The sequence below is a fragment of the Delphinus delphis genome, chromosome 1 (genome assembly GCF_949987515.2).
Source record: "Delphinus delphis chromosome 1, mDelDel1.2, whole genome shotgun sequence".
Classification (NCBI taxonomy): domain Eukaryota; kingdom Metazoa; phylum Chordata; class Mammalia; order Artiodactyla; family Delphinidae; genus Delphinus; species Delphinus delphis.
The window spans coordinates 97,178,480-97,201,171 of record NC_082683.1 but is presented as its reverse complement, the minus strand read 5'-3'; the positions used below and the strand labels follow the sequence as shown (position 1 = coordinate 97,201,171).

General features: G+C 35.2%; 1 protein-coding gene across 5 annotated transcripts in view; it reads right to left on the bottom strand.

The window, feature by feature from the left end:
* Nucleotides 1-1,858: 1,858 nt before the first annotated feature.
* CEPT1 (choline/ethanolamine phosphotransferase 1) overlaps nt 1,859-22,692 on the bottom strand; it is a 36,536-nt gene continuing 15,702 nt past the window's right edge. For 4 of the 5 annotated variants that reach the window (XM_060027070.1, XM_060027054.1, XM_060027079.1 and 1 more), the window contains exons 5-9: nt 11,152-11,236; nt 4,494-4,625; nt 3,845-4,003; nt 3,225-3,350; nt 1,859-2,629 (exon numbers count right to left, since the gene is read on the bottom strand). In XM_060027070.1, the coding sequence (XP_059883053.1) occupies nt 2,510-2,629; nt 3,225-3,350; nt 3,845-4,003; nt 4,494-4,625; nt 11,152-11,236 (622 nt within the window). In that variant the 3' untranslated portion in view covers nt 1,859-2,509. Of the gene's footprint in view, nt 2,630-3,224; nt 3,351-3,844; nt 4,004-4,493; nt 4,626-11,151; nt 11,237-18,036; nt 18,122-22,692 lie in introns of all 5 variants that reach the window. The other variant, XM_060027063.1, reaches the window with a different exon arrangement.

Below are 22,692 nucleotides of genomic sequence, written 5' to 3'. Positions count from 1 at the left end.
TCTGTACAAAGAACACAAATGTTGTTGGAGGGTGGGATGGGGACTAGGGTTACCAAATTGAAGTTAAAGCCAATATAATTTTATTTTAGGGTCACAGAGACCTACTGCAGGTGGCACATGTTCTTCCGTCCACATGCCACCCCTAACTATGCTGCTACTCTTCACAGCTTCCAAGAGTCATTGCACCTTTTTAGGTAGTTTATGACAGTGGTTCCTAAGCCTAGTTGTAACTCAAAAGGTTTAACAAGGACTGGAATCCTGGGGAGCTTATGAAAATATGAGGCCCCATCTCAAACCTACCAAATATCTCTAGCAATAGGACCTGGGAACCTGTATTTTTTAAAATTCTTCAGATAATTTTGATACCTAACCAGGTATCAAAATCATATATAATATGATCACAAGAAGAATTAGGACCAGCTGAGGTTTACTATAAACATACCCTTGATATGATGCGGATGGTTATCTAGAGCTGAAGGAAGAGCACACCAAATACCTGAACGTCTTCCAGATTTCGTTTACACTGAAAAAGATTCTAGAATCTCAGTTTGTAGCTTCAGCCCACTAAAACCTAGTGTGGTGTAGGAGAGAACAATGGATTAGGATTCAGAAGATCTGGATTCTAGTCCCCATTTGGAAAAGGAGTAACTGTTGTGACACTGGTATGCCATTGAGCTTCTCCAGACCTCAATTTCCACTGTAGGTAATTAACATTTGCTCTGTCTATCTAATATAATAAGACAATGAGGTAACTTTAGTTAATTATCCCTCCTTCTTTTTCCTTTGTCCTAGCTTGCAACATTTGATCCGCCCTAGCATTTTCCTGTATGTACTTCTCTACCCCAGATGCTGGAGAAGTTGCTAGCAAGCAAAGGCAGTGAGAAACTTCCCCTTCCTGCTACATTCTAGCAAAGAAATGAAAGGTTTCACAGTCATTGCTAATCAAGATTACATGGAATTGATGAAATCATTAAAAGTGCAAGGAAGAGTTCTGGTTGCCAGGCAAGGCAGCACAGCTATTGTGTATCCATGATTATGGAAACAGGGTATAAATAAAAATCAATAGTAAGATACCTCATTTTAGTCAATAGCTTAAACCTTTTCCGCTTGTCTCCCTCTTCATTCAAGCAACTGAACTATATACAATGGAAACAGATCTGGTTTATAGTTACTGAGGACACCTGGTTTTCAATTCAAACTGTTGTACAGATACTGAGTAGCCAGAAAAGGAGAGTGCAAATTTTCAATAATTGCCTAGAGAGGCCCAAGCCTCTCTCATTAAAAATCTGGGGGAAGGGTTTGAGATTCCTAGACCAGGTGACTATTAAACCCCTCTGGACTTTTAAGATTATGATTCTGTTTTCTCAAAGGGAAAAAAAGATTTATAATATCAAGGGTGACACAACCACAACCAAAAAAATCTACCAAGAGGGAAAATGAACATAGCACTCCTGTGTTTTGTTTTGTTTTGTTTTCCTTTGCGGTACGCGGGCCTCTCACTGTTGTGGCCTCTCCCGTTGCAGAGCACAGGCTCCGGATGCGCAGGCTCAGCGGCCATGGCTCACGGGCCTAGCCGTTCCACGGCATGTGGGATCCTCCCGGACCGGGGCACGAACCCGTGTCCCCTGCATCGGCAGGCGGACTCTCAACCACTGCACCACCAGGGAGGCCCAGCACTCCTGTGTTTTAAGTTAAACAGTTTTATACAAAATAGAAAGGTCACAGGACACATAATGATGATGTAGCTGACTGAATTTCCTCATTTATTAAAGAACAGAAATAAATTTTGCTTAAAAATTTTAAAAACGACATTAAAACTTAGTTTATCTTTCCACTGAATAAAACTGAGAAGACTGGCTTTCAGATCATATATTTATTTAAAAAAATAAATGGATCGACGAAGTTACCACATTATTATGCATGCTAACAGGATTTCCCAAGCCCATGAGATACCATTTCTTGAGCAATAAAAAAAATGACTTCCTCAATAATGTAAAGATCGGAAACCTTTCAATCCAAATTCAAGATCTTTATCACTAGGTTCCACCTCACAAGATATATCTGTGCCACAAGCTGAGCTCCTCAGTAAAGAAAGCTTGAGAAGATACTAAACAAGGACGTCACTAAAAGATGATGATTTGTTAAAATTATAAAGCAACCATCTTTTGGCCTGCAAATATTCTACATTAGAAATCTCCACCACTGGGGATCTGCTCCCCATGATAATTTTACTATGAATCCAGGATAATTACAAACACATGGCATTTTTTTCTTGCATGCTTTCTTGGGCCAACCCTGTTTGACAACATGTACAATTTACGGGATGGAACTTGAAACTCCCATTCTCACACAGGGATAGTTAAGGAGTGTTACCAATAACAAAGAATAAAAGTTATATATAACGTTGGTTACTATAAATTATATTTGTTCTTAACCACCCCATTCTCCTTAATATGTTCAGATTCTTTCGGGCAGAAAACATGAGTTTCCTATAACATCAATTACATCATTAATGATGATTAGAATGAGCTGTAGAGACCTTGATTCTGAAGACATGTATGTGCAGGTGAGACGCAATCTGATTGCAAACACTGACACAGTAGCGAATCAAATCAAAGAAAGAGAAGACCTAAAAAAAAAAAAAAAGATACTATTAGATTCTCAGGAATCTGCTTAGGCCATCCCTAAGATTCCTGAAAGCCAAGAGGAGAGGCTTCTTTCTTCTCTTATTTTGAAATTTACCTTCAATTCCATAAAATTTAATAACTCAATTTCCTCAAAGATTCTTCCTTTACACCAAGGAGCAACAAACTTAGTGAATATTTTAGGCTTTGTGGACCATACTCTCTTTGTCACAACTGCTCAACTCTGCCACTGTAGCATGAAAGCAGCCACAGACAATACATAAATGAATGGCCATGACTGTGTTCCAATAAAACTATTTACAAAAACTGGCCATTGGCCCACAAGCTGTAGTCTGCCAACTCCTGCTTTACAGTTAGAAATATGGAATTTATGAGCCAGGATGTAGGCAGGACTAATAAGAATAATACAAAAAATGACTCAAAGATGAAGCCATGAGGAACTCCCACGAAGTCCCATAAATGTGGTTTTCTAGTATTCTAAATCATTACAATTATACGATCTGTCTCTCAGGACTGGCCCACTGAAACAGAAAACAAGTACCCTTCAAATCATGAAATAGAACACAGTACAAAACTTACCAGGGCTATCCAAAGTACAATATATTCATCAATAAAGCTGTTAAAATACTGGTCCAGAAACAAAAGTGCTGGACCTATGAATGCTGTGTCATGCAAATGCATTTCACTTTTAGTCATGTGTGCCACCTATGAATAAAGAGAATCGGTGATGTAGGCAGGCATTTCCATATTAAAGCAATTGTGAGCTACACAGTAAATCAGTATTGTGATCAAATATCAAGTTTCAAGAATTCTTTAGCAATATCTGTTGAACTTTCAAAACTAAAACAACAACAAAAAGTGGGTGTGAGAGCTATACACCGAAGGTATATACCATGCCAACTAAGTCCCCCTAAATATGCTTTTCACAAGGAGCCTTGAGTGTACAGAATGAGAATGAAGAATGAGAATGAAGAATGTGGATAGAAAGAAGAGTTGTAGAGGTTTAAGGAGCTTCTGGTAATCTCAAATTGTAGCTTCATGTAAGAGTAAAAATGGCTCCCATATTGACATCAAGAGATTTTGATTAGAGGACAGCAAACTCTAGAACTGCTTAGGAAATTATGAAATGAAAACTATGGCCATAAAACCAAAATAAGATGAAAGTTAAAAAGAAAACAGACAAAAACTCTGGTGCTTACCACAAGCTTATTGGTGATTTTGGCAGATACAAAACCAAATGTCAATATATAAAGACAGGGATGCTTTTCAAAAAGCTGAACTGCTGATTTCTTGTAGATCATTGCAGCTAATGTAATTACTGATCCAATATGGAGAAAAGGAGAAAGGACACTTGTTCCCTGTACAGAGTAAAGAGAAGTGAGGAGTTAGTGGTATTCTATACCGATTTGCTTGATGGAAGACAGATCAACTTGAACTTCTAAGAACCTCACGGTGTCTGAGAGCCTGCAGCTTTTATAACTGAATACCAGAACAGCTAAGGAAAAGCAGCAGCATGGCACAAGCAGTTAGGCACAAACTGAGGATTTTACTTAAGAGGGCAGACATTTTACAAAGCAGATCGCACTTAAAAAAAAAAAAATATATATATATATATGTGTGTGTGTATAAAAGTGTGTGTCTGCATGCACAAAAAATATGCAAATAAAAGCATATAAATGTATACATGTGTAAATAAAACTGAGAAGTTTCAGGGGTTTTTTTAAGACTAAGTGGAAACTCTCAATTAACAATGATTTTAATTAATTCAAATAACAATTCAAATGAAAAACAAAGTGATTACAAAACTAAGTCCTAGCACAATCACTGGAAATCTTAAGAAATACTTACTGCTATCGTTGATCCATTTTTTCCAACACCACCTGTGAAGATTACACGGAAGTAATTTGTACAGGAAAATATGGTCCCTGCTACAGTACAAAGCGCAGGAAAAATTTTCATTTGAATATTCAGCACTGGAATCTTTAATGGGTAGAGAGAGAAAACAATTAATATATATATATAAATCAAAATAAGAAAACAAAGCAAACATTTGATTCATATTCTGATATATTCTCCATTCCTTCTAGTTTAGTAAATACTTAAATTGATGGAAGTTTCCCTAACCTTTCCATTATAAACAATATAAAGTCTCAAGAAATGAGAGACTACATAAAAATTAATCTGACTTCTGATACCAACTTAAAAAAAAATAACTGATCCAACTTTATTAGCTCGTGTCATAGCTAAATAAGGTTCACCTAATGCATCCCAGAAATCTCGCAATGATGAACCAGGCTATCTTCTGGCCTTTTAATAAAAGAAGTGTACTTTTCCTTTATCTTTGTGCATTTTTTGAACTCTACTGCTAAATCTGTAATTCGTTACTAATTGTTATGAGAGAAAGCATGGAGCATAAAGGACTAGAAATATTTGCAACTAGATTTAAAAAATCTGCAAACTAGAGAATTCCCAATTCCAAACTGTTAGAATACAGCCAGCTAGTAAAAGTAGAAAGCAACTAAGAAGGCATTCATATTCAAGGAGCTTCTGTAATCTCAAATTGTAGCTTCACATAAGAGTAAAAACAGCTCCCATGTTGATGTCAAGAGATTCTGATTGGAGCAGAGCAAACTCAGGGACAGGACGAAAAATATGTGAAGCACACCCAAGCAGGTACAGCTCTATAATTGTGAATCCGAAACTTTAACATATGTTTACTTTTCAGAAGAAGTAAATAATAAATTTTTACAGTATATGAAAATATGAATTGATTTACCTAAAGTAAGGGGGGCTGAATGGTTTGAGATCATGTATCTAAACTTGTGAACACAATATACCTCATTTAAAATTAAATACACTTGTATAATACTAAATCCTAAAAATCATTTAAGATTTTCTTTCTTTCTGCACATCTCTTTTTAGCTTTTCTGAAGTCTCCAATTTTGTCCAATATGGACTGAAAAGAAAGGAATAGTAAAATGATAGATTCTATTAAGTGAAACAAATGACCCTAGGAATAAGATTCCAAAAGCCCACAGTAGTTTAATAGGCAATGAGTTCTTACAATGAAGACATTTTAATCAGGGCTGTCTACACTTTTTAGGGATGCCATCTGCTTACACTTTTAAAATCAAATAAGAATGTGACACTTCTTATTTTTTGTATGTATAAAACCCTGGTAAAATTGATAGATATAAAATTTAATGTTTAGCTACTCTATTTCTTTAAAACTCTCAAGAACTCAGTTTATTTACACAACTCTACGACCTCTTGCAAAACTGCAGTCTAAAAAAACAGGGAAATCAACAATTCAAATTTCAAGTTGTACTGTGGCAGTGTTTAATTTTCTAAAATGAAATAGGTCAACTTAAAAATTAAGCCCAGAACTTCACGGAGCATCTTAAATTGTCTCCTTCCTTCTCTAACTGATCTCCAAACCCTACAGTCCAAGCTCAGAGCTTGTTTTCAATAAAGGAGAAAATCAACACCATGGTTGCTTTGAACTCCAAGAGACTTTTTTGCTCCAGTTCAGAAAACTAAGGATATTACAATCTAAGTCTGATGCACCTGGCTGAAATTCAATATTCTGTCTAGTTTCCTTTTCCCTCCAAAGACAAAGGACCTGTCTGGCAAAGGAGGAAATACTACACTCACTTAGATTTCAAAAGAAGTGAAGCATTAATCCATTACAGGGGCATGCCTGTATTAAGGCCAGGGCACTAAACAAGTGCCAACTCTAGTGTAGCAGTAATCTGTGCCACAACTGAACTGCATTGCATCACAAATGTGTTTAAAATTTGGTGAAAATGCTTTAGGATCACGGAAATTTTTGCTCTCTGAAAGAACAAAGGATAAACAGCAACATTACGAAAGCCAGGCAAATTAGTAAATGGCTTGGACCACAAACCAAGTAAGCAAGCTATAGACGTAGGGGCAAAGAATCATAAACATTCTTAGGGCCCTCTTCACTTCTGTCATATATGATAGCTACATACACCAAAACATAAGCTCCTGAATGTAGGTTTATGTTTGAATTGATTTTTAGAACCCTGGATATTGTAGGTGCTCAGTATAAACTTACCAAATAGATTAAGATGTTCTCCCTTTCTCTCTCTACGTAGAATGTCTTTTTTTGAAATACTACCGTATTTCAAAATACGTGACACACCTTGCCGTCACGTTAAGAAGAAAAAAGGAAGTTAGCTACAACAAAATGAGGCAACATGAAGGGAAAGCGGAAGTCAGAGGAACCCCAAGTCTCACCAGGTGATCACTTAAAAATCAGCACTGATCAATCACTTTTAAAAAGTATTAAAATTATTGCCATTTTCACCTCACACTCAAGAACAAGGAGGGTGGACACATTGTCCTTCCCAATCTTTCTTTCTGTCCTCAGCCTCCTGGAACATATCCAGGGTGATCAAAGTGCATCCACTCTACAGAAACAGCCAGAAAGCTGTACTAAAAACACTTTTATCTCAGGCCTACCCAGAATGTCAATGGTCTTTGAGACTGGGAAGAATAAGAACTCCCTTGGGTCATGGTGTCTGCTCTACAGCTAGGGTAAAATCCTCTGGATTCATGCCATAAAATTATGTAGCCAAATAATATCAGTTTAATGTAGTTCATTTTTCAGAGATTAAAAAAAAATCTTAAATTCTCAGGTGTACCAGATTAAATGGACACAGATTTTGGTTTAATCGTTTGGATTAATGCAGAGTATCAGTTACTAAGCTGTTAGACAAGTTTTCTTATGAGCATAATAAAATATTCTTACAGGCTTTGTAAATTTCAGCAGAAACAGAAAGTATCATTTTGAGATTAGATACTTCCTTCCAAAGAATGTGGGAATGCCTGTTTATAATGTCTGATTTAGTTAAGTATAAAGCCACTACTTAAGTCTTTTAGTTTAAGAATGAGATACAAATAAATTACACTATACAGCAAGTCTTCAGTTCTACCTAATGAATTCTGAAACTTCACCTGTAGTAACACCCACCATTTGCCTTAACTGGATTCCAGAAGGTGTCTCCTGGTTTATTACACGTTTAATCTACTACTACTTTTTTTTTTTTTTAATTTTTATCTTTGGCTGCATTGGGTCTTTGTTGCTGCACATGGTCTTTCTCTAGTTGTGGCGAGCGGGGGCTACTTTGTTGTGGTGCGTGGGCTTCTCATTGCAGTGGCTTCTCTTGTTGTGGAGCATAAGCTCTAGGCACGCTGGCTTCAGTAGTTGCAGCACATGGGCCCAAGAACACGTGGGCTTCAGTAGCTGCAGCACACGGGCTCAGTAGTTGTGGCTTGCGGGCTCTAGAGCACAAGCTCAGTAGTTACGGCGCACGGGCTTAGTTGCTCTGTGGCATGTGGGATCTTCCCGGACCAGGGATCAAACCTGTGTCCCCTGCATTGGCAGGTGGATTCTTAACCACTGCACCATCAGGGAAGTCCTCAGCTACTACTTTTAAAAGAATCAAATGTCAGTGAAAGTAACTGTGAGGGGATTTTATGGGTCCCTTCCAAAGTGATGACATTCTTTTCTTAAAGAGTTATATATATGATAGAAGATAGTTCCAAGACATCCCAAAAGGATATATTCTTTTAGGGAAGCAATACACAAAAAAAGTCTTGTTTTTTGCAATGTGTAAACCATATACTAACTTTTGTGCATGAAAATAATTTCTTTCCGTAAAAAAGGGCGGGGGAACCAAAACACAAACCATGCACACACAAAAAACCCAACCAACCAAAACCAACAAAAACTAACTACAACCTTTGGTAAAAAAACATCTCTGGGCTTCCCTGGTGGCACAGTGGTTGAGAGTCCGCCTGCTGATGCAGGGGACACGGGTTCGTGCCCCGGTCCGGGAAGATCCCGCATGCCGCGGAGCGGCTGGGCCCGTGAGCCATGGCTGCTGAGCCTGCGCATCCGGAGCCTGTGCTCTGCAACTGGAGAGGCCACAACAGTGAGAGGCCCGCGTACCGCAAAAACAAAACACAAAAAACAAAACTCTTTGAATTAAAAAAAAAGGCAAGAAATGGGTAATCAGTAAGCAGTAGATAGAAATCACTTACCTTTGCAAAACAGCTGATTTTCTAAAATCAGCTTTAAGAAGACATTTGCACTGTTTTTGTTTGTTTTTACTATAAAGTTGCTTTCTTAAGTATCAGTAAAAGTCTTCTAATAAGGATTTGGAAGGCAATTTCCATTTCATGGCCTCAACCTCAAAAGAGATAAAAATTTCACAGCTAGGCCCTAAATATCTTCTCTCCATTTTGGCACACAAATAAATCAGAGCACTGCATGTAGTAGTCTTTCCTGAACGAACACAATGCAATTCAAAACAGCATATTCAGCAATGAGCCCACAGGGCCAAGGATAAAGAAAAAAAGAAATACAGTGGTTTGAAGTCAATTATGGGAATCTGTACTGAAATCTGCTCAAAGAACCCAGAGTATTTCTCTAAGCCTCCGAATATCACCAGAAAAGTCCAGTCCTTTCCTTTTATTTTAATGATGGTAACAGTAGAACCAACGATGCTAATAATAAGACAGTGGCCCGTGAATTTCTTTCCCTACTGCAACCTCCATTTCAGTCTTGGATCTGAGAGTTCCTCAGATTACTTTTTAAAAACATATAATAAAAAAGAATGATTATATTATCTTAATTGCCAATAAAGATAGGATAAAATATTTGATCCTTTTAAAAGAAAAAAAAATTACATGTTATGTACATGTATAGATTGTGTATATAAATTCTAATGAAGAAAGGTGACAAGTTTACCTGAAGCAAATTTGCTACCAGGCACCACCTAAAAATTATGGATATGTGTATAGCCTGCATGAATACATAACTGCACTGAAAACAATGCTTTCTGTACCTCCATGCTGATACAGATAATTAGGGATATATACCTGATGCTGACTTGATTTTGGATGATTAAGCCAGAAATCCCATTTTTTTTGTTACTGATATGCTGAAACATTAAAGGTAATTTATATGTGTGTAAGATATGCAAAATAATTTTGGAGGGGGAGAGATCTTGGTATAAAACACAAAGCCTATGAAAATAATAATCAATATAGTGAAGAAATTTAAAAAAAATTAAGTGGGAGGTAGGCTTTAGGCTTTATTACCTAGTTTCAGGAAAAGAAAATCTTTTCTTTCCTTCTTCTACAGCCAAATTGTTTAAAACTATTAACTATTTAATAGTTTTATAGCTATTTATAACTGCTAACTATTTAACCTACACAAGAGCAAAAGTAGTAACATTCTAGTGAAATCCAAGATCTATAGATATAGATCTATATGTATACAGTGTGTATGTATCTATAGACCTCAGATGTCACTAGAGACAGTATTGACTTTTGAGACTAATGTGTAAAAAAAGATGTGATTTTGAATGATATTATGTACATGAATGAACAGTTTCAGAATTTTCCTGGTTGACTATGGATTTTCTTTATTCCTTCATCTTCTCTCTCCTCACAACACTATCCTCCCAACAAAAGGCATTAAACAATTTCTGGTAATAGATACTTAGGGAAGCATGTTAATTACACTTCCTTAAGTATCTAATTTACCATCATAAAGTGAGTTAGGTAAGGGAAAAATCTTGCTCAGTAAATTTCCCTTATACTTTAAAATTAATCTGATTTTTATGAACTGTGTTTGTTTAGGAGTAGCAAACATGCCAACTGTAAGAGCAGCAACAACTTCTATTGAGGGCTCATTATTTGATAGGCACTGGTCTGAGTGCTTTACACATACCCATTTAATACACAAAATAACTTTATAAGACAGGTACTATTATTGTCTTCATTTTACAGAGAAGAAAACTAAGCCACAAGAGTTGAATAACAGATCAAGTTCATACAGTAGGCAGTGAAGCCAGGATCAAACTCAGGCAGTCTGGTTCCTGAGACTGTGTTCTTGGCCCCCGTATTATATATATTATATTCGCTCTTTCAGAAGTTTGTGGAAAAGAACTTGTGTTTGTAGGGGTGACTGTATTTCAAGTCAAGTTGAAAATCAAGGTCCTGGCTTGTGAAAACAATCCTAAGGCACTGATTTCAATAAGCACTTATTCTGTTCTGGGGCCAGAGTTAATTTACTACCAAGATTTGTTACTCAGCTTTAAGCATATAACGGAGAAATTAGTAGACTCATGTAGCTCAGAAAGAGAATAAAATATTTGGTTTAATCTTGTCATTGGTTAACTTGATACACTACCTGCTGTTTCCTCAGCTGTAAAATAGGACGACAAATAATAATTCTGATAGCCTTCAAAAATAACCCTGAAATGGACCTACTGTACAACATAACCCCAAGTAGTAAAATTCACTATGCCCTAAAGAGAAGTTTGTGTCCTATCATTGCTGTGACTTTTTGTTTCCAGAAAGAATAAAATAATTTTACATATCATCCTTTAACTGGATTATACTATATTAGAAAAACACAAGCAAAAGACAACATGCATTATATGGGATACACAATGTGCAGAGTTACCATAGATTGCCAAAAAGGTGGTCCTCCAATCACTGCCAGCAAATGCATGATTATTATGAAGATTTGCACTTCAGTCACATCAATTCTGATTAGGTACAAAAAATCCAAAAAAGCAGAATTACTCAAAACAATTTCAGGTTAATTACTTGCAAGCTTAGCAGCATTCCTCTATCATGCACAATAGAAAAAAATCTCAAATATTGAGGAAAGGGGAGAAGGAGGTGTCAAAAATTTGTTATGAGCAAAATCAAATAAAATCCAGAGCGTTTTAATTTCATTTGATGAATTTCACAGAGCAATAAAAACCCCTCCTTTCTAAAGAAAATTTCTGACTCATTGAAGTTGGGCTGAAACTACAGCTTAACCTTTCTCACCAAAAAAAAAAAAAAAAAAAAAAAAAAAAAGAAAAGAAAAAAGTGTGTGTGTATTAAATTTTGAATGTCAAGCAGAGGATTGCATTGTACTGCTATATAATATGAGATCTTCAAATAAGTGCTTTGTAGTATCAAATGGAAGAAATGGCGAGCTTTTACTAAAGTAACATAAATCTCTGATACCTTGGCAAAACTTACTGCCCTTTAGATATATTCATTTAATGCCTTCCATGATGTGGGTGTGAAAAAAAAATTCACCCAATTCTCAATCAAATTCTTATGCTTATTAGGTCAACTACTCTAAGACGTCTAGAAAGAAGATACTGAAAGCAGCCAAGAATTAGCTTTGAGGTTGCTGAAAATGATCTTATAGTCAAGAAGAGACAAACCTGGTACAAAAACAGGGCAGTAGAAATTAGAAGCCTGAAAGTCTGAAAAAAGAATATGGGCATATTCTGAAGACTGAGGAGCAAAGCAAAAACTGGTGTTCCTTTCCCTCTGTAAACTAGCACTTTTTATAATCTTGAGATTGTCATTCTCAGATTACTGGATCCAAATGCCTTTTAATTTTTTTACTGATTTACGCTACAGATATGCTTGCACAAAATGTCTGTACAAGGTTATTTATTACAGCATTATTAATAGTTGCAAAACTTTAAAAATATCTCTCAATGAGGGAGTAGTTATAGAAATTATGGTACTTCCATACAGTGAACTATTGGGTAGCTTTTAAAAAAAGAGTGGGGTAGCTCTCTAGTGGTGACATGGAAAAATATCAAAGTTATATTGGGTGAAGAAAAATGCTGCAGAATGTGTATATGAACTTTTTGCATAAAAAAAGAAGAAAAATAATATTACATTTTAATTTTTGCTGATAATTACATAACAAATTTCTGGAAAGATACATTACAAACTAAGAACAGTGGGTACCTATTGGAGAGGACAGTGTGGGAACTGGACAGCTGGAGATGAGGATGAGAAGGAGACTATTCACTGCACACCTTTTTTATAATGTTAGTTTTTAAACAAAGTGAATAATTTATCTATTAAGAAGGTAAACTTAAAAAAAAATTCAGTCTAAGAAAACTGATAGCAACAACAGCAAAGGGGTTCAAATCCCAGAGCAGAATAGAGCCCCCATTTCTAAAATTGATACTTCAAGCAGACAATCTATCATGTGAGCTTAAGACATGTAAGTTTTATGCTCATAATAAATAACCAGATTGAGACCAATCTCTCACAACTAAAAAAAATTATCTTTGATTGCTCAAGAATGTTTTTTAAATAGAAGCATATTAAGCTGCAAACATATAGTGATGTAGTTATCTTGATATACACATTTATTGAAAAAAAAATGGACTGAATTAGGCTCAAAAGAATCTGTAGAGCTGACCTGGTGAGTGATGTTGCCAATAAGGGGAATTACACTCAGTAGCAGACTCAGGAGACTAAGCAGGTGTCAAAGATGATCGACTCTGTCTTGGGTGGAGGAGGGTAGACATCTTACAACATTTTGCTGGATATGTGAAGTAGCCTTTTGGGAGGGGAAGGGCCAGAAGTATAGAATTACAAAATAAAAATGGAGGGAACCTCATGCAATTAATCTTTGTACCTTGGATGAATGTAAGTAAAAGAGATTAGGAAACATGAAAGATCTTTACAAAGCCCAAACTGGGATTCCTGGGAAATTTTTATGGATTAGCCTGTTTGGAAATTTTGGAAGACAGAATTCTGTAAACCGTTCAGATATTATCACTGAATTTAGATCAACAATGCCTTAATGTTAGGAGGGAGAGTCAGGGAAAACTTACTTACCAGTTGGTAGTTAGTTAAGAACATTTTTTCCTGTGTGATTATCTGATTTAGCGGAATACTCTGTACTCCAGGATAAAACCCTCCTGCTCTGAATCATGAGAATTGCCTATCACCACTTCTAGATGTGTGGCTCTAATCTTGACTGTCAATGAAAAAACGTGCAGTGCGAGGCCATCCCGAAAGAGAGAAACTAAGCAAGCTAAGTGGGACAGGTGGCAGAAATGATTAACAGTGAACAAGAGTTAATGATTCTGTTTAGAAGAGAAGTGGTTACCTGACAGTCCATTTTTCCACCCTTCCACTAAGAAGTCTCTCAATATGGGTTGAATTTACTGTAACACATATTAGGAGGGGGCTCATTTTATGCTTTTTGGCTATGCAGGAAAGACATAATTATCTAGAGAATATTATATAAGGCAGGAATTTGGCATTTCTGTAGTCACTTGTTATTTCCAAAATAATAACATGGGTGATAATATTTCCAAGTGTTGGAACTATTTCTCTAAAACAAAAACAAACAAAAAAAACAACCTCCACAACTACACCAAAAATAAGCCCTTCAAGGGACAAGGGCTATGTGGTAGAAAACCACCTAAAACACCAGAGTGACTTTTTAAAAAAGACATGGGAAAACAAATCTTTTAACTATAGCATTAGATTTTCACAGCCTAAAAGTTTCAGAGGGGGGAAATTAGACGATAATAAACATAATTTTCTATAACCATGAAAGTATTTAAATATCTTGACTTGTATTGCTTAAATAATTTCTTATTTCTACTTTATTTTAGTATAGGTTTTGTCAAAGGACAAAAAGAACTTTCCCAACTGCTGTGGATAATCCATGAGTACTCTGGTCAGAACACACTTAAATTACTACAACAAGCCAGCAACAAACAACCCATTCTAATGGTTGTCACAGAAGAAAGGTGGAGAAAAGCAAACCAGTTGTGGAGATTGAGTTCTCCCATCTTTCTGACAGGGGAGCTGTAAGTGTGGCAGTCCACAGTGAAAATAACCTTCAACACTCATAACAAATCCCTTGGGCCCATCACTCCTTACAACATCCTAATGGTCAACTAAATAAGAGGTAAAGATATCAAGGCGTCCTAAATAAATATGAGTAATTTTAACTTCAACTTGTTTAACTAAAAAGAAATAGAAGCTTTCTAGTTGGAGTGCGGATCCTAGGGAGGCTTCATCACCAGAGAAAGACAGCTTAAAAAGTTCCCTGATCAGGACAGCTATTTCATGAGAAGTACAGCTTTTAAAAGTGATTAAGGGGTGCAACAACTCCAAACCATCTAAGTTAGCTAACTATAAAGAAAATTTCTATTTTGAATGTCTCATTTTTATTTCTTAGTGTTCAGAGAGATTCCTAACAAATGCATTTGGTTTGAATTCCAACAAGACTCAGCATTAACTGAGGAATGTGAAGGGATTTAACTGACATTCTGTGAGCGTTGATAAGCATGTTAATCGTCATTTCCTAGCATTTTCAATATCAGAAATAAGACAATTTAATCTAGTTTTCATCTACATATGGCATATGCATTTCAAAGATATACTTGCAGTTAATTTGGAAACATAATTTTTTAAATTAAACTATACTTGCAGTTAATTTGGAAACATAATTTTTTAAATTAAACTATACATAATAAATATAATTTCGTTGTAACTGGGTTGGCTACCAGCTTGGTTTTAATAGAGAATACGCACTAGGGCTAGATTCGCAATGTCATAGAAATTCTGATTTGTACAATTTGACTTGTTAGCTACTATTTTAAAAGAAGCATTTTGCTTAGAAAGTCATTGAAGGGGGCTGGAGTCTTAGTCAAGGATTAGATTGCTGTTAACTATAGATTTGCAATTATTTGTAAATGGATCTGATGTTCTAGGGAACTTATACATAAGCAGAATATGGTACTCATTATATATTTTACCAGGGTGGGTGAAGTACTAGTAGACCGGAATGAAGATTGACCTAGAAATTCAACATACTGCCTTCCAATATTTTACTTTCTACCCTTCATAAGGGGCAAACTGCGCATGACAAGCTTAATGTTACTAACATTAACTATACAGCTGAGTGACAACTACGAGTATTTTAAAGTCAAGTGTTATATATAGAGAAAGTCTAAGCATCTATTTTTGAGATAAGCTGAATTATTTAAAACAGTATTATCTACCACATGAGTGACTATACAGATCTTTAGACTATCTGAGAAGACTAAAATAAAACAACAACCCACCCAGTGACTTTGAATAAGAGAAAAACAGGCAAAAGCTAGAATAGAACAAGTCCTCTAAGAGGAACTAAAGTTTAGGTCTCAAATTTAAGGGGGCAGCCTATCCTTATCACCTTTGGCAACAGAAAAATTAGAAGACAGTCCTCTCACCTCATTTAGTAGTAATCTCAGAGTTAAATAAAGGGATCATGGACATATTCTTCCTCTCAAAATAGCACAATCAATTTTGAAAGAAATCTGGAAATTATTGGGAATTACTAACACAGGTCTTAAATTGCAACAATAATGATAATAAACACTATGACAAGCACTGTAGTCAGCACATAACATGTTTTACTCTTTTAATCTTTACAACTATCCTAGGAGGTAGGAAATATTACCACCATTTTATAGATGAGGAAATCTGGTCAGATAGGGTAAGTGACTTTTCAAAGGTTACAGAAATGATAAGTGGCAGAGCCTTGAAAGGAATTAGTGTTGTTCCTACACAGTGCTAAAACTCTTCTAATTTTTAGTCTGCTAATCAGCTGGGACAAACATTTGTCATACGTTTTTAACTTGTTATCACTAAGATGTCTGTATGTTTCAGGATGAAGGTTCTTGCATTCTAACACAGTTTTCCCTAAAATGGCAGAATACCACAGGCAATAGCTAACACAGGAAGTTTAGATGCTAATAAATTAAAATAATTTGGAGACAAATTACAAAGAACAACTCTTTCTGAAGCTTATATTTTCCTCTGACTTTGTAAAGAAAAAAGAAAGTACATCTGCCAATTTCATTTCAATGACCAAATCAGTTAAAGCAACACACATTAAAAGCAAAGGAAAATCTCTGCAAGTTAGCAACTGATAAAAGTGAAGACAATATATCTGAAGAAAAAATGTATTTCCAAAACATTTTTCAAGATGTTAAAATGCTTTAGTTCTAGAAACATTTTAATAGGAAGGGTTCTATAAACAGAGGGTACTTTGTTATCATAGACAGACAAGGTGAAGGTAAATAATAGTATCCTGACTATTAATTTCTTTAAGAACATTGGTGGAAAAAAACCTTTTGTAAGTTTAATTAATATTAATAAATGAGCTATCAAAAATTATAAATCTAGACAACTGCAGTGAGCATAAAGCTTCAGGTCTTTGGAGAAAGTACCAGAAACAGGTTAAGTGTAAAGGAGTGCTAAAGAATGACACATCCTGAGCTATGCATATTATTCTACTCTAGGTGGGAATCCCACAAATAATTATGCCAATACATTGTAAATTCAATTGAAAATGGCTTTAGTTTTGCTCCTAAAACATGCCTATAGTACTTTTTAGTATACTCCATATTCCAAGTTTATTTGAAAACATGATGTAGGATATCCCTCACTATTGATTTGTCCCCAAAGCCATCATTACTACCACTGAATAACTGGATTTATAATGCAACAAGATACCTTTCAGAAAGAACTGCTATCAGAGACTCACTATTTCTATCATATTATTGAAGCATGTTTGGGTATGGGGACTCAATGCACAAAACCTAATGCTGCCTTGTATTGATAGAATGATCTGTAATATGAACAGTTCCCCAATACTCCCTAAACTGCAAAATTTTTAAAAAAATCTATTTTTCTTGTAAATAAACCTTACCATACTAAAGTGTGAAGGATTCTGGAAAATTCCACTGGGAAACCATTTCTTAATAAATCTTTTTAAACTTTCAAAAGTCATAAGGCCAAAATTACAATTCTAATATGAAAGAAAAAAGATATTATTACTTCCTCTCTTAGCATTAATTAAGGAAATAGGTATTTACCAAAACAAAACAGAAAAAGGAGGGTATTCAAAGAATAACTACAGTAACATGAAAAGCTAAGAATACTTAGTTTTTAAAGCACAACTAAGAGAGGAAAACAGTAAACAAAACAAATAGAAGTGAGAATAGCTTCTAACATTAAATTTTTTATTTTTTTAAAACCAAGATCATTTAATAGAAGCAGAAAAACTAGTACCAGGTTTCTTAAAGAATATTAAGAGAATAAACAGAATTTTTCCTACATTACTATAAAGAGTCCTCTCAACTAACCTATCTAAGGAAAACTCTGCTTGCTTTATTTTGTTAAAAATGTAAATACCAAAAAGTTCTGTTTAATGGTGGAAAGGTATTTGTTTCAAAAATATTTCAGAGCAAAAATGTTACCAGGTACAGTAGGTAAATGGGAGAGAGAATTGTTTTTAGCATCAAATCACCAGAAATATTATATTTCAAAAAATTTTGTTTAATAGGGTGGATTTTTATTGCCCTATATCTTAAAATTATTTGTTTTCTAATAACCTGTTTGTCTGTGAAATACCACAAGAAAACTTGAATTTTTGTTTTTAAATTACTCTGTGCATGACAAAGGTGCTGTCTTTATTGAGTTCACGCCATTGTTCACTGGACAGCATGAATATTCTAGCAGTTACCGTGAAGTTCCAGAACCAAGGACCCAGGGTTCCTGTGAGAAGCTGGCATATTATAATTATGATCTGGGACTCTGTAACATCGAATCTATGCATAAGGAAACAAACATTTCAAAATAACTTTACTCAGAGCTTTTGCTAAAGAGCCCTACTAAAACAAGGTAGCAAAAATAGATTTAAAATGTAGCATTCTCCTTATAAAGACATCTAAAGATTCAATGAAACAATTTATACAGTACAATTACTATCCTTATGCATACAGGTATACTTCTTACCCAAATCAAAACAGTATAAAAGTTTAAAATTTAAAACTGTAATACACCGAATAAATGACTCATAAATAGGCAGCTGGAAACACTGTAACTAAAAATGCAGTCAATTCTTAATTACCTAGGAATGGTGAATACTACTCGCTAAATAATCACACTGTCTGTGACATAGGTCCCCTCAGTGCCAGAACCTATCCAGACTTCCCTGTGGATAGAAATGCTTCCCAGAAGCCCCAGTGGACAGTCATCTATCTATGTGCTTGAAAAACCGCTAATCATCTTATACCCTTCACTTCTCCACACCTCATCCTGCTCCTACCTCTGCTATTTCAGTAAAATTACCACATGGATGTGGAAGGGGCAAGAGGGAAAGTGAAAGTATGACTTCTTTTGATATGGCCACAGCAAAAATCAAATTGGCCATTTCCTTATCCTGTTTCCTGTTTCTAGTCTAAGAATCTTATCATTTTTCCTTTCTCTTCCCTTAATTCCCCATCAGCATTATAACTCTCTACTATATTGGATTAGTTTATTAGTCGTAAAAATAGCTAAAACATCCAATTCAATGGTGACAGAAATAGAGTAGCAGTATAGAACAGGCTTCAAATAAAAACTACATAATCAAAATTAAGAACTGAGGAATGCTAATGAGATAGAAAGAGGTCCATGATTTTACCTGATGATCTGAGAGTTCAAACTACAATCTAGGTTTTACATTAATACAAATGCGGTAGTTGTTTTAGGATATTATCTATAATAATTTGATAAAATTTAAATGGGCAGAGTCCAAATGAATGAATCATTGCTGAGGAAAAAAACAAAACAAAACAGGTAAACTAGAAACTAAAAGGAAAATCTCTGGTATTTAATAATTCATGCGATAAATCTTAAACATTTAAAGATAGGCAGATCCTATACAGCAATTTAGTAGGAAGCTTCCTAATTCTTTTATTTTTTATTGAAGTATAGTTGATTTACAATGTTGTGTTAGTTTCTGGTGTGTAGCAAAGTGATTCAGTTAATAAAATATAATATGTATATATAAAATAACAATATGTATATATAGTATGTATATGTTATATAACATACTTTATAAATAGATAAGTTATATAACATATATTTTTTTCATATTATTTTCCATTATGGTTTATTATAGGATATTGAATATAGTTTCCTGTGCTATACAGTAGGACCTTATTGTTTAATCTATTTTATATATAGGAAATTTCCTAATTCTTAATCCACAGAAAGTGGATTACGTATTGGGTTGGCCAAAATGTTCATTCGGGGTCTTCTATAATATCTTACGGAAAAACTCGAACAAACTTTTTGGCCAACCCAATATAACAGACAACAGTTTTTAATTACTTGGAAGTAGGAGGTCTTTGAATACTTATTCTTTAGAGGTTATTTGGATATGAAGATGAACTGGATTTGTCACACTACTAGTAAATACACAGCCTATTAACTTTTTTCAATTAACTACAGAAAAGAAAAAGCCAGAAGTTATTTACTTACATAGGAATAAATGTTGGTGGCAGGCTTTTTAGCTAATGTAAATGTGAAACCCTAGATGCATGAATTGAAAAATGTCATAAAGTGAAGATACTCTGCCTGCTATAACTATAAATAATAAGCACAGTAGAAATAATATCTATAAAAGTAATAGACTCTCAGAAGGAACCTTAGATATCATGTAATCCAAAACTCTTACGTTACAAATTGGGAAATGAGGCCCACAAAAGTCATGGGCCTTGCCCAAACTGATATACAGATAATTTGGAGATAACACTTGAGGCAAGACACACCGGCCTGAGTTCAATCTATTATAATTCCTTTCTTTTATTCTCTCCCAAAAAGATAACAAGAGTATTTTTTTTCTGAAACGATAACTTAAGAGTTTTACCTTTCACAGTGTGTAAGATTTTTTAAGACCTATGTTTTACAGAAATATAGTCTTATTGTAGATTGTTTAGGGTTTCTAAGCATTTAATTTATAAAAATGATTCTATACATACATCTACAAGTTATATATTTAAAAGTATCTGGATATAGAGGGTTTAGGTCTTAAGAAATGTGAACTCTTCCATTTAATATAATCCATAAACATTAAAAGAATATTTTACAAACGTTTACAAATGAGCTTCAACTCGTAATTCTTCTCTTCTTCCACTAACCCAATCCTTCTATGCAGTTCTAGCCTCTAAGCCCATATCCCTCCCTCAGTTTTTCACATCCAGGCTAGTAAGAATCCTAAAGGTCTAAGCTGTGTCTGGAAGGTCCCCATGAGCAGTACCCATCTCCATCAGCTCTCTACTTACTCAGTCCAGAAGCACTGTCAGGACAGAGGTCTGTCTAGCTGTGACAGGTACTGATATTCTCTGTGCAAGGCAGCTTTTAGCAAATCAGATTTTAGTAATCAGAACAAAGATATAGCTCATACTTTCAGGGAAGAAGTATCCAAATCACATTGGTTTTTTCACAATACTTGACTGTGAATGAAAATTATTTAGTTATGGATAAATTATTATGCCAATTTCTGTGCAAGCACACTTAAAAACTAAAAATAGGGACACTAGGAGACTAAGAAAAACAAACAAAATTTCTTCTTTGGTAAATATACTATTTTATAAGGTTATTAAACATATAACAACCTGGATTTATTGTATATATATTAAGAAACCTCATGATTTTTTTGTCACTCGTGTATAAATATCAAAATAAAACAATTAAAATAAAAATGTTTTAAAATAAAATTCCCAAGATGCCTAAGGCTGCTTTCCCCTAAGGAGGAACAAAACGCAAGTGATTTTTAAAAATTTCTTTTCTCAAATTATATTTGAGAATTGACCTTTCCTAATTAAATAAATAAAATTTGGACTTTCTCTTCCACACGTATAAACTTTACTTCGATATTTAAGCTACTATACATCTGCCTATTATATCTGCTCTTAAAAAAAAATATGTGAAATCTGGGGCTTCCTGGTGGCACAGTGGTTGAGAGTCCGCCTGCCGATGCAGGGGACACGGGTTCATGCCCCGGTCCGGGAAGATCCCACATGCCGCAGAGCGGCTGGGCCTGAGCCATGGCCGCTGAGCCTGCGCGTCCGGAGCCTGTGCTCCGCAACGGGAGAGGCCACAACAGTGAGAGGCCCGCGTACCGCAAAAAAAAAAAAAAAAAAAAAAAAAAAAAAAAAAAAAAAAAAAAAGTGAAATCTAAAATGGCATTTTTAAAACTACTTTAGAAATATCTATATTATTCCATATGCTTCCATTACATTGGTATTCTGATAAATATTTCCTTAAATGTAAAGCACTTGCAGTATATTTCTATGAAGGTTGTAGCTTGCTTTTAATTTTAAAAATAACTAAATTCGGTGTTGCTTTAATGTGGATGCAAGATTTCAGAAAACTGTATACAGTTTTCCCAAATCAAAACCAATCCCTTAGGGAATTCCTTGGCGGTCCAGTGGTTAAGACTCCATGCTTTCACTGCCAAGGGCGCATGTTCGATCCCTTGTCGGGGGAACTAAGATTCCACAAGCTGCGGCCAATTTAAATAAATAAATAAAGTCGATTAAAAAAAATCCTTCACAATACAAATATTTAATTTAAACTGAGAAATTAAGTCCAGCTGGTCTCGATATTTCTAGATATTTTTCCACACCATTATAAGGAAGCACTACAGTTTCAGAGGGAGAGTGTGCTCCTAATCTAGTCCCAACTGCCTGATACTCTACTCCTTTGGGTCCTGCATTTTTAGCAGTCTAAGCTCGATAAATCACCCCCCTTTCTTCAGGTGTCTTCAATCTCTTTTCTAAGTCAGTTTCTTCTGTATGTTCAAAATTTTCCCATTAAAAATACAAACCCCTTCTTCCTTTGAGCCCATGTTTGCTCCTCTGATACCTTGCTCCTTGCCATCCCAGCTACACATTTTATAAGTAACCTGTATTAACTGTGTGCTTATTTATTTTGTTCACTTCTGTTCCCTACAGTCTGGCCTCATTTTGAGTCTTGGCAGCACTTAGCATTGTTCTCTTTTGAAATTCATCCCTCTACTGGCTTTTCATTCTGGTATGCCTCCTCCTACTCTGGCTGTTCAATAATTTTCATGGGCTTCTTTCTAGGCTTGCTCTCTCTGTTTTCTGCTATTCTCATTCTATTTGGATGTCTAAAATCCCTCACATACGTGTTCTAGATAAAACTATTCCTTTGAATAGGTTCCTCTCCCTGCAGGGCCTTTCTCCACCTTCCATCCAACCACCCAAGGAGGGGAACTGGGAGTCATTCCAGTCTCTGCTCTCTCATTCATTCTCCATAACCAAATACAGACTATGTCCTACAGTTTCTACCTCTTAAGTCTCTCTCCAACCTATCCCTTTCTCTTCGA